This window comes from Chiloscyllium punctatum, chromosome 49, assembly GCF_047496795.1.
Source record: "Chiloscyllium punctatum isolate Juve2018m chromosome 49, sChiPun1.3, whole genome shotgun sequence".
NCBI lineage: Eukaryota > Metazoa > Chordata > Chondrichthyes > Orectolobiformes > Hemiscylliidae > Chiloscyllium > Chiloscyllium punctatum.
The window spans coordinates 31,595,150-31,608,604 of NC_092787.1; the positions used below are offsets into that span (position 1 = coordinate 31,595,150).

The window sequence follows — 13,455 nt, forward strand, 5'->3', positions numbered from 1 at the left end:
GCCATGGGGCTTGCTGTGTGAACAGTGATTGCTTTTCTTTCCATCTTGATGCAGGAATCTAAAATATGATAGGAATGAAAATGGTTGCCACTACACTCAATGGGCAGGCTAAATGTTTCATTCTGAAAGGAAGGGGGCTCCACTTTCATGTGATGTCAGACCCTTCAAAAAGGATAATCTCATTCAACAGAGACATTACAAGACATTTGAAAGATATCAGTCGACACTAAATGCTGAAAGTAAATCTTAGGCATTGACCTGTGTCAAGTCCAAACCTTGACCCCAAGTACTCAGAAAATGGTACCATTAATACTTGTGTCGTACAAGCAATGTATTGTAGCCAAAGTAGCAAGCACCTGCCAAGGTCTCATAGCTTCTACATGGTGCTGGATCTGCTCACTTCACACCTTGGGCCATAAGAGAATTTGTGGTGTAAAGATGGCTAGAGGCTGTACCTTAATTCTTGTAGTTGCAGCTAGGAAGACATTGCTGATGATGAACTGTAAATGTATATTTACAAATGTGGGAATATATTTATAATGGAGTTTCACCCATGCCACCAATGTGCACTGATAATGTCCTGTTTCCTGCAATTTCTGTTTTTGTTCCTTCAACATTTGAGTTAGTTCGCCTACTGCCTCCAATAAACCTGTCAGCTGTCCTGTGCATTTCAATGAAATTCTAAATTGCCGACACCATGGAATCCATGGGATGAGATGTCTAATCTGCGAGTCTTCTGGGTGTTAAGGAACCAATTAAAACTGTATGCATATAATTGGTCCATCACCTCTTTGTTCTTCATTATAAACTCCTGTTTCAGACTGTAAGACTATATTTATATTTACTAATTTATTTTTCTTCAATCACCTACATAAGTGTTTTTTAACAATCGGTTTATATGTTCCATGTAAACTTACTCTCATCCTTATTCCCTGAGCAGCTTCCCACCCCATTTCCTTGGATTTACTACTATTTCTAATTTATCTTGTTAGCCATAGTCTGGCCATATTTCCCATTTTATTTTTTTTGCCAGGCTGGGATGAATAACTTTTGCAGTTCATCCATGTGCTCTTTAAATGTTTGACGATGCCTACCAACTACCATCCCTTTCAGTAACAATCTCCAATTTATTGCCCTATATACCATCGTAGTTTCCTTTATTTAAATTCAGGATCCTAGTCTCAGAAACAAACGTTATTCTTCATCTTTGGGCAACACGGGTGGCAAGCACTGCTACCTCACAGCGCCAGTGACCCAGGTTCAATTCCAGCCTTGGGCAACAATTTGTGTGGAGTTTGCACATTTTCCTTGTGTTTGTATGGGTTTCTTCCAGGTGCTCCAGTTTTCTCCTACAGTCTAAAGGCATCCAGATTAGCTAAATTGGCCATGCTAAATTGCCAGAGATGTGTTGTGTAGATTAGGTGGATCATTCATGGGAAATGCAAGATTACAGGGAATAAGGTGGGGGGTGGGGGTTGAGTTTGGGTGGGATGTTCTTTGGAGGGTCAATGTGGACCTGATGGGCCGAATGGCATGCTCCCACACTGTAGGGGCTCTATTCTATCATAATGAAGCATTTTATCTGATCTTGGTTACACTTCTCTAAAGGGCCCACACATAACTAGATCACCAATTATTCGTTCCTCATTCCACAATACCCAGTCATGGATGGCCTTTGCTCTAGTTGGTTCCTCAACATATTAATCAACAAAACGATCTGATACACACTCCAAGAATTCCTTCTCTATGGTGCTGTTCCTGAGTTACATGCCTAATTTACATGCAGATTGAAGTCACACATCATCACCTTTATAACTTTTTAATGCCTTCCCCAATACTACTACTACGGTTTGGTGTTCTATATACAACCACTACTAATATTTTCTGCTCTTTGCTGAATTTGTACAGACTGTACCTTACCAGAGCTATTGTCCTTCATCACAATTGTATTAATTTCCTTTTTAATCAGCAGTGCTACCTCACTTCATTTTCCTTTTTGTCTTTCCTTTCTAAAAAAATGCAAAATTTTTAGTCACCCTGCAGTAATGCCCACTATATCATAGCCATTTAGATCTAAGACTAACTCATCCATTGTAATGCAAAACTCTGTGTATTAATGCAAAAGGCCTTAAGGAATGTCTTTTTTAATATTCTTAGTTCCAATCACTGTGGCCCTGCTCAATTCTAGATCTTGATTTCTCTGCCTATCACTATTAATTTCCAAAATAGTACTGAAATTTTCTGCTCCAGAACTTGCAGCATCTCTAACCAAACTGTTCCAGTACAGCTAAATTATGGCATCCACCCGACAATATGGAAACTTGACCAGGCACAACCTGTACATAAAAGGTATGACAAATCCAACCCAGCAAAGTAACTTTCCCTCAGTCCACGCTTGATCTCGGTATGGAAGGTATCATTAATAATGCAGTCAAGCAGCATAAGGTTAGCAATAACCTCCTTGCTGATGTTCAGTTTGGGTTCTGCCAGAGTCATTTAGTTCCTGGTGTCATTATAGCTTGGTCAAAAGAGGTGAATTCCAATGATGAGGCGAGCCCTCGATATTAACGCTGCATTTGAATGAGTGTGGCATCAAGGAATTCTAACAAAAAGGTGAAGTCAAAGAGAGTTGGGAGAAAGCTCTCCACTGGCTCACTTGTCATACTTTGCACAGAGGAGGATGGTTGTGATTGTTGGAGGTCAGCTATCTCTGGTAGAGGACATCTCTGCATGGGTAGTGTCCTAGGCATAACCAACTTCAGCTGTTCCATCAATGGTCAGAAGTGGGGACGTTCATTGCTGATTGCACAATGTTCAGCATTGTTAGCAAGGGTGGTACAGTGGTTAGCACTGTTGCCTCACAGAGCTAGGGACTCGGGTTCGATTCCAGCCTTGGGCAACTGTCTGTGTGGAGTTTGCACATTCTCCCCGTGTCTGTGTGGGTTTCCTCCCACAGTCCAAAGATGTGCAGGTCATGCTAAATTGGCCATGCTAAATTGCGCATTACATTAGGTGCATCATTCGGAGGGAATGGGTCTGGGTGGTTATTCTTCGGAGGGTCGGCGTGGACTTGTTGGGCCGAAGGGCCTGTTTCCACGCTGTAGAAAATCTAATCTAAACTCTTCAGCTACTGAACCAGTCTATGTTGAAACACAGCATGACTCGGACTATATCCAGATTGGTGTTGAAAGGTGCCAAGTAACATTCATGCCACACAACTGCCAGACAATGAACATCTCCCGTAAGAGGCAATGTTACTACCACCCCTTAACATTCAATGGCTTATCATCATTGAATTCTCGCTATCAATATCATAGAAGTTACCACTGACTAGAATTCAACTGGATTTGACACAGTGGCTACAAGAGCAGGTCACTGTCCAAGATCTATGTCGTACAAGTCAGATGTAATGGAATATTCCCCACTTGCCTGGATAGTGCAGCTCCAACAACACTGAAAAAAGCCTGCCACCATCCAGGACAAGGTAGTCTATTTGATTCGCATAATGTCCACAAGCATCCACTCCCTTTGTCACTGATGCTCACTAGCAGCAGTGTGTGCTAACTACAAGGTGTATTTCAGAAATTCACCAAAGATCCTTAGACAGCACCTTCCAAGCCCCATAACACTTCCATGTGGAAGGACAAGGGCAGTAGATACATGGAAAAACTTACACCTGCATGTTGCCCTTCAAACTACTCACCACCTTGACTTGTGATATATCGCCATTCCTCCAGTGTTGTTGAGTCAAAATCCTGAAATTCTGTTCCTAGTGGTACTGTGGGGCTATCTTTGGCACATGGACAACACTGGGTCAAGAAGGCAGTTCATCAACACTTTCTCAAAGGCGACTAGAATGGGCAATAAATGTTGGCCGAACCAGTAAAGTCCACACCCCATTTGTACATTGAAAATATCAAAAGTTGTGATATATCTTTTTTCTGGCAACATATATGTCAATATTAACATTAATTTATAGAATTTCTTTGAAATCCTTATTCAGCACCCTTTAAACGATATTATTGCCTCTGTATCAATAACCATATGTATTAAAGCATTCCATGGACTGAATTTTATTCATGTATATCAGCAGGATTGAAAGTAGGATTACTCGCAAAATCCAACAAGTCTTCCCTGACCATGTGAGAATCTGGGAATGCACTGCGTGGGGAGGTAGTGGAGGCTGAAAACCTTATAAACATTAAAAAAATCTTTAGATGAGCACTTCAAATATTCAAGAATATGGGGCAAGTGCAGGAAATTGGGATTAGTACATCTTTAGTGGTAGTTATGTCAGTTTTGATCCCCTCCTGCAGAGCTAAACAGCTACAGCCAATCAGAGTGGATGGCAGTTCCCTCATACACAACTCCATCTTGAGATAGGGACAGAAGTCTTGCCTTATAAAGCAATCAATTTTGTTCCTAAAAGTTAAAGTGATGCCTGGCAACCATTGGTTTTGTGAGCAGGCTCACCAACAATTTCTATATTAGAGTGGGACAGCAGGAAGACACACAAGGCATTATGTTAAAACAATTTTCAGTGAGACATTCCATCTAATTTTCCATTAATAAATTTCAATATTGTTCCCATTCCATTTATATCTAAAACAAGTTATACAAAAGGGAAATGAAGATAAGTTTTTATGCTGACCCGATGTGTAGTGACCACCCAAATTCTATTAATCCAAAAAAACTTTTGTTTCTGTTCACTAGTTATTTATCCACTTATTAGATACACTCCTTTTAAAACCATGTGCGACCAATGGTTGTCACAAATCAATATGCAATGCACGGGAGGTTTAAACACAGTTTGAGAAATCAATTGCTTTAACACAAACATGGGAAGGGATAATATATAAAAAAAACTGATAACTCACCTCGGTTGACATTCTCTTCCAACACAAAATTCATGAACTGGCTCTGGTCGAGTCACAGAATCACAATATGAATCATCAACTTCAATGCCGTCATAACGAACACACAATGCGTAAGAAGTCGATACTCCTGCACATAGTAAACAATTGTTCAAATAGGGCCATATTACGTGTAACTGCATTTTGTTTTTAATCCTGTCCCATGGATTATAAAATTATAGAACACAGAACAGTACAGCACAGAAAGGCCCTTCAGCCCAAGTGGCAGCAGATAATCACACTATCACCTCTGGTTTTCTGGCAATTAATTAAGATCAGTATTTTGCTGTCTATTCACAAGATATTTTGAGCTGCAGCATGCTTTGTTTACATGCCAATGGAGGCATGACTAAAACCTACCCTGGAGAGTTGACTATAAATGGATTTCAACAGATTTTGTCACTACTTTGCTTTGCCACTGAATGGAAATACCAAATGCACATTGCTGCACTACCTGCTGATTTCCTAACAGCAATGCAAATTTTAATGCCTTAAATACAGTACAAATCCCAAGGTATTTCACTTAAGAAAGCAGAGCACATAACATTAGGAGGGATGATCAACATCATTGTTGAAAATTCTTTGGCATGGACTTAGTCGTAAACTCTATCATCACAGAAGATACCCTTTAGCCCTGGATCATTGAACAGCTGCAGCACTAAAGGAGGCCTATTGACACCCTGTACAGATACCAGCTTCTTGAAATAGCAACTCAGTTAATTTCATTCCCTCACATTTCACCCCGAGTGTTGCAAACATTTCTTCTTCAGTTGCTAATCCACTTCACTGCTGAAAGCCAAGATTGAACTTGCCTCCACTATACTGTTAGGCCATATGATCCAGAACCTATAGTCTGATATTTCAGTGCAGCACTGAGAGTATGTTGCACTGTTGGAGAGACCATCTTTTGTTCGAGTTGAGACATGAGTTTAGATGTTATTCTCATCAAGTCTGTAGCAATTTTTACTGACTCAGGAAGAATTCTCCCAACTGAGCTAAGATGACTTCATAAAGAATGTTACTGAAACTGACCAGGTAGATTGGTATATAGGCAGCTTAGAAACTAAGACCCTGTCTCCATTTTTCATGTAGACGCAACTTTTGAATTTTCCATTCTGAGAACACGAAGGTGAGTCGATTTGATAGAATCAGAATGGCAGTACCTTGGATGAATTGGTATTATAATTGTGTGCATTTCACAAACAATGAAGAATACATTGAAAAACTTGAGCCTCGGGGTAAATGAAGCATAAATTAAGTTTTTTTTTGTAAATATATTTATTAGCAAATTTTTTAACCTTACAAACATATAAAATTATTGAAAAATACAATCAATAACAAATATCAGTATTATAAAACGAAAAAAACCCACAAGTTACTATACTACTGTCTACTGATGGTCTGGTGCCAGATGAGCCCTGTGCAGAATTTTTAACTGTGTAGCGCATGTCCTATTACAGATTGAGATCTTTCGATTATTCTCCCATATGTTCGCCCATGTTTCAGAAGAGACCTCCACTGCTAACTCTTGCTCCCAGACCTCACGTAACCGGTTAATATCCTGCCAGGCCCTGCCACCTAGCAGGCAATAGAGGGCACTAACCGAAAGGGTGCTTGTGGAATGTAGCAACAACCTTTCTGTATGGGGCTTATAGGGCTGAGTGAGAAGTGTAGTCTTCTTCTGGATGAGATCCCTAACCTTTAAAAAACAGAAAAGATCTCTGCTAGGCAACCTGTATTTGCGGCTCAGTTGCTCAAAAGACATCATAACCTCCACCTCAAACAAGTCTTCCAAACTCGGAACTCCTCTCGCTACCCATAATTTGAACCCTGAGTCCATCATTCCTGGTCGGAACCCTGGCATGGCAACTATCGGTGTAAGTGGCGAAGTCTTGGATAAGCAACCCTCACTCTGACGCATCGCCCTCCATGCCTTGACTGTATTAATAACAATGGGGTTCCGGCAGTGGTCCACAACTGTCCTCATCTTATCCATGAACAACAGGTTAATAAGAGGGCACTTTGCCTGGGAGGCCTCAATATCCAGCCATACTGAGCTTGGATCGTTACCTACCCAATCACAGACAAAGGACAGCAGGGAACTCAATTGATACCTCCTGATGTCTGGGATCAATTTCACCCCCTCCTTGAGGCACTGCAATTTAGTAAGTTTGACGAGGGGTCGCCCATGATGCCAGACAAAGGAACCAAACCACCCCATAAGCTTCTGCAGCATTGACCTGGGAAACTTTATAGGGAGCATACGCATGGGATAAAGCAAACGAGGAAGAACGTTCATCATAATGAGAGATATTTGGCCCAGACATGAAACTGGAAGAGCCTCCCATCTCTGGAGATCTCGCCTAATATTGTTGAGCAAGTGAGCAAAGTTAGTCCGAAATAACAGATCAAACTTGGGGGTAGTAAAAATGCCTAGGTATCAGAACCCTGCCCGTGACCACTTAAAAGGGAACTTAGGGCCATCTTCAACTTCTGGCACATCCTTAAGGTTCCCCGAAGGCATGGCCTCCGATTTTGCAAAGTTAATCTTATATCCTGAAATATCCCCAAATGAATTGATACATTGTATCAAATGGGGTACGGAGGTCATTTGGTTCAATAAAAACAGAAGGACATCATCCACATACAGTATAATCTTGTGTGCCCTCGATATCACTTCCAGAGTGAATGGCCTCTGCCAGCGGCTCTATCACCAACGTAAACAACAATGGTGAGAGGGGGCAGCCTTGCCGACTACCCCTACCAATCCTAAAATTCCCAGATTTCACCCCGTTGGTGATGACCATGGCCAGAGGGTAGCGATATAAAACCTCCACCCACCGAGCAAAGACCCCACCCAACCCAAACTGTTCTAAGACATAAAAAAGATACGGCCATTCCACCCAGTCAGATGCTTTCTCTGCATCTAAGGAAATCACCAACCCCTGAACTGATCATTGCTGACAAACTTAGACCATATTCAGCAACCTTTTAATATTATTAGAGGACCTACGGCCCCTTATAAAGCCTGTCTGGTCCTCTTTAATAATATGGGGCAACACCCTTTCCAATCTCAGTGCCAGGATCTTGGACAGAATCTTGAAAGCTGAATTTAATAGAGAGATCTGCCTGTATGAGGCACAATCGTCAGGAACCTTCCCCTTCTTAAGAATTAAGGAAATATTAGCTTCTCTCAAAGAATGTGGTAGGCATTCATGCATACAGGAGTGATTGTACATCTCCCTGACATCAGTCCTGACAGAATCCCTACAAACTCCTTATAAACCTCTCCCGGAAGACCATCAGGGCCAGGCACTTTCCCACTCTGAAGTTGCCTAGCTGCCTCCTGTATTTCCTGAACTGTCAAGGGGACTTTAAGGAGAGAGGCCTGTACCAAGGTTACCCCTGGGAGGTCCAAGTTCTTAAAAATGGTCTCCATTTTAGCCTTCCTGTCTTCACAACCTTCAGACCGATACAATTCATAGTAAAAGCTCTGAAAAGCCTCATTAATCTTTTTAGCATGGTATGTAAGGACCCCGGTGCTGTCACTGATTGCAGTAATGACTTGGGGAGCACGCTTTTTCCTAGTCAGGTACACTAAATACTTCCCTGGCCTATCCCTACATTCAAACAGCCTTTGTCTAGCAAAAGCCAGTTCTTTCTTTGCATTCTGTGTCAGTATTGCATTCGAGGCAGACAGGAGGGCCGTGATCCACTGTAGCTTAGTCACCGAAGGCCGCGCAAAATGTGCTGCCTCGGCGGCTTTCAACCGCGTCTCAAGTAGACGCTGCTGTTCCTCCTTCTATTATTTCCAGCTAGCCGAATAGGAAATAGCTAATCCCCTAGCAAAGGCCTGAGCAGTCTCCCACAGCATAGACAGACTACTAGGCATGCCTGAGTTGATAGTCAAGAATTCCTGAAACACCTTCAAAAAGTATTCCACAAATTTGGAATCCTTAAGGAGAAAAGGGTCCAAACATCAGTGCTGCAAACCTAGCCCTTCACTCTTGGCCTTAACCTCCAAATATACTGCCGCGTGATCAGAGATAGCTATATTCCCAATTTTACAACCCATAATCGAATCCAGATGGGTTGAGGGAGCCAGAAAGAGGTCAATCTTCATGTGACATTTATGTGGGTTTGAAACAAAGGTAAAGTACCTGCCGGTAGGGTGAAGACATCTCCAAATATCCACCAGCCCCAACTCCTCGCATAAGTCAACCACCTGCTTGGACTGCAAAGAAATAGTTGGGGGCCCACAAGGCATCCTGTCCACTGTCGGATCCAAAAGATAATTAAAATCTCCCCCTATAATAATGTGCCGTGTTCCAAAAGCACTCAACTTAGAGAAAGTACTAATTAAAAATTTGAGGGGATGTGCCGGAGGACAGTACACATTTAAAATGCCATTTTCCTCCCCATGTATCAGGGTTTTAAGAATCACAACCATCCCTGCTCATCTTTCACCTGCTCTAATAATGTGAACGGAAGATTTTCTGGATAAGTACCGCCACTCCCCTACTTTTAGTCGTAAAGGATGAAAAGAATACCTGGTCATAACCCCCTTGTTGTAATTTAAGGTGTTACCCATCATCAAGAAGGGTTTTCTGCAACAAAGCAATATCAACCCTTTCCCTCTTAAGGCTAGAAAGCACTTTTTTCCTTTTAACAGCTGAATGACTTCCCTTAATGTTCCAGGTGCACAATTCAATAAGACACTTAGCCGTATCCCCTTTCAGAGACCCTTGAACCCCTCAGAGGGAGAACCCTGCTTACAAAGTGCTGAGTATGAGTAAATAAAGACTCATAGAGTCGAAGAACTTTATATACAAAAACTACTCTATCATAACTATAAACAACTATTACTACCAAAAAACTACAAAGAAAATCGACTATAAAACCTTGAATGGAAGACTCTTCCACCTGCCCATAGGGGGCACTCACCGTACACATCCCCTCCTTCACAGCTCCTTCAAACCCGGATTGTGCCCCAGCCTTAGGCCAGAAAAAAAACAAGGAGATGATCCTTAAATCAACAGGAAAAAGACAAAGTCAGGATGAACGCTCCACTAATCCGTGCCTTCATGTCACCCCTACTTGTGACTAAAAGAGAAACAGAACAATCAAAAAAAAGGAGAGACGACAAAGAACATCCACACATTTTCCCATCAGAAAACCCAGTTATTAAAAAAAAAGCAACAACTTATTCCAAGGTCTTTTCCCCCCTTTCCAAAAAGGAAATTATTAGGGAGAAAGAAATGAATTTAAAAAAGGAAAGGAAAACATGGGGAAAGATAGAAAAGAGAACAAACATTAACCGTATTCTTCAGGCCAATCTGTCTATTTTAAAGTGTCTACAAAGTTTTTAGCTTTATCTGCTCAGTCAAATGTATAAACTGAGTCCTCGTGGCTGAAATGGAGCACTGTGGGGTGCCTCATGGAGTACTGGATGCCCAGGTTCTTCAGCCTCTTTTTAACCTCATCAAAGGACTTCCTCTTTCGAATTACAGCTGCAGAGAAATCCTGGAAAAACATGATTTTTGACCCCTTGTGCAGCAGTGCCTGCGGATCTTTTCCCAGGGATCTGGAAACTTCTATGACTTTTTGCTTGCCCTTATATGAATGGAGGTGCACTAGGACCGAGCAGGGGCGCTACACTGGGCCTGACCTGTGGACTGTAACCCGATATGCCCTTTCAATCTGCAGCCTGCTGGACTCGATGAAGGCCCAAAACCATCGGTAGCCAGTTTTCAAAAAAGCTGACTGGCTGGTCACCTTCCTCACCTTCACTGAATGGCTACATCACAGAATGCGGCCATTTGACACCTTGTGTAGGTACCAGGTTCTTGAAAAAGCAATTCAACTAAATCCTCACCTTCCAGCCCGATCCCTGCAAACGTTCCCTTCAGTTCCTAATCCACTTCCCTTCTGAAAGCCATAATAGAATGGTGAAGGCAAGTTCAATTGTGTAAAAAAGGTTCCTCGCGTCATCATTGGTTCTTTTGCAATTCAGCTTGAATTGCCATTGTCTATTTCTCAACGCTTCCACCTTCAGGAACATTTCTCTACCTAGTCTATTTAGTCTCTCATGATTTTAAGCACCACTGTGAACTTCTCTAAGGAAAGCAACTCCAGCTTCCTTTGTCCTTGCAACAATCTCATGCTTTGGAATCATTCTGGTAAATGTCTTGTATCTTTTCTAAAGGCTTCAAATCCTGCGCAATTGAAGCCTCGTTAGTGTTTCATAAATTAGATTAGATTAGATTAGATTAGATTACTTACAGTGTGGAAACAGGCCCTTCGGCCCAACAAGTCCACACCGCCCCGCCGAAGCGCAACCCACCCATACCCCTTCATCTACCCCTTACCTAACACTACGGGCAATTTAGCATGGCCAATTCACCTGACCTGCACATCTTTGGACTATGGGAGGAAACCGGAGCACCTGGAGGAAACCCACGCAGACACGGGGAGAATATGCAAACTCCACACAGTCAGTTGCCTGAGGCGGGAATTGAACCCAGGTCTCTGGCGCTGTGAGGCAGCAGTGCTAACCACTGTGCCACCGTGCCGCCCAACTCTTTTGTCTTTGCATATATTCATCCGTAAATTTTGAAATTATGCCCTATACACTCTCAGGACATAAATGCATTGAAAGCAGTTCAGAGAATTTACCAGACTAATACTTGGAATAAGTTGTCAGCCTCGTTTAGAAGATTAAAAGGTGTCTTTTTAGAAACAGAAACAGTTCCTCAGGGGTCTTGACAGGTCCTGGTAGAAAGGATGTTTCATGTAATCCAACTCCTTAATATATAATATTAAATTATTGTAGCCAAAACATTAATCCCTGTGGCATTCTACTAGTTACAGGTTGCTATTCTGAAAATGCCACCCCCTTATCCCAAATCTATCTTCTATCAGTTTGCCAATTCTATATTAATGCTAATATTCAATCCTCAATATCAAGGGTTCTTATCTTATTCAGTAATCTTATGTGCCATATCTGGCCACAACTTCACATCAGAGGCTAGGAATCCTGCAAAGAGAAGCTGACCTCCTGAATTCCTAAAGCCAGTCAACCCTTTACAAGGTAAAAGCAGAAATCTGATAGAATACTCCCCACTTGCCTGGATGAATGCAGTTCATATATACTCAGAAAGCTTGACTTCACCCAGATCAAATCAACCTCCTTGACTGGAGCCACACCCACAAATATTCAGCAGTGTTTACCATCTACAAGATGAAATTTACAAAGGCTGTTTAGACATCATCTTCAAACCATGACCACTACCATTCAAAAGAACAAGAACAGCAGTTGCTTGGGAACAATAATTCACCTCAAAGTCACATTACCATTCAGGTTTGAAAATATATCACCATTCCTTCACTGTAGCAACTGACTACAACAGATCTCCCCAATTATATAAATGAAAAACTCATGACATTATACCTCCAGCTTGGCTGTAGTCAATATACCACAGACATCAGTATTTATGTCCTGACACTTGGCTCAAATCAAAATATTAACCAACAGTCCTATTCTGACCTTGATTCCTCACTGTTATTCCAAAAGAACAAAAGATCCTCCTCTGGGCACTTTTGCACTCGGGTTGACCATAACTCCAAAGTCTGGAGAGGAACTTCAGAAAATGGCATGGGAAAAGTGTCCTCCTGCTGATAAAGCGTACTCTGCATGGCTTCATCAGAACAAATACTAACTTCTGCCAAAAGGACAAATACAAAGCACTTGGAGGTATTCTAAATCAAAACTTTGACATGCCATGAATTATGGCCTTGTTCAAGCCAAACATCGACATAGTGTCTGTGTCACTCAATCCTTGCTGAGATCTGATGGGCAGATCATCAACGTGCTTGAATGGTAATGAGCATCCATCTAGCTCAAAGGCATCATAAATGGGTCTTTCTGGAAATTTGTACTTCTTAAAATTCATTCATAGTCAATGCGGATGTTGCTCATTAGTGACTGCACAGATATCCCCATCTTCAATAACAAGGGAGCCCAGCACAACAGTGCAAAAGATAAGACTGTAGCATTTGCAATAATCTTCAGTCAGAAGTGGCAAGTGAATTATCCATCTCAGTCTCCTCCAAAGATCCCCAATATCACAGATGCCAGTCTTCAACCAATTTGATTTATTGCATGCGATACAAAGAAATGTTTTGAGACACTGGATCCTCGAAAGGCTATGAGCCCTGACCACATTCAGACTATAGTTCTAGAGATTTGTACTTCAGAACAAGCTACACCCTTAACCAAGTTGTTCTATTAAAGGCGCAATATTAACATCTACCTGACAATGTGGAAAATTGTCTGGTTAAGTCTTCTGCACAAAAATCAGGACATAGAGGACATAACTAGTAGAACTGATTAGGGGAGCACTTAAACAGTGACAGGATTGCACAGTTTCAGCATGGATTTACAAAACAGAAATGAATGGAAAACTCCAGTGGATTTGTCAAAGATGTAACTAATAGAGTTGACAAATGGGAGCCAATGGATCAGTCTACTTGGACTTCCAGA

At 41.7% G+C, this 13,455-nt stretch overlaps 1 protein-coding gene across 4 annotated transcripts in view; it reads right to left on the reverse strand.

Moving 5' to 3' along the window:
* The window catches only part of adamtsl2 (ADAMTS-like 2), a 207,919-nt gene that overhangs the window by 87,077 nt on the left and 107,387 nt on the right, over positions 1–13,455 (reverse strand). For all 4 annotated transcript variants that reach the window (XR_011956136.1, XM_072566134.1, XM_072566135.1 and 1 more), the window contains exon 13: positions 4,878–5,004. Coding sequence is in view for 3 of the 4 variants with exons in the window: in XM_072566134.1 (XP_072422235.1) it covers positions 4,878–5,004 (127 nt within the window). In the remaining variant the exon portion in view is untranslated. The remainder of the gene's footprint in view (positions 1–4,877; positions 5,005–13,455) is intronic.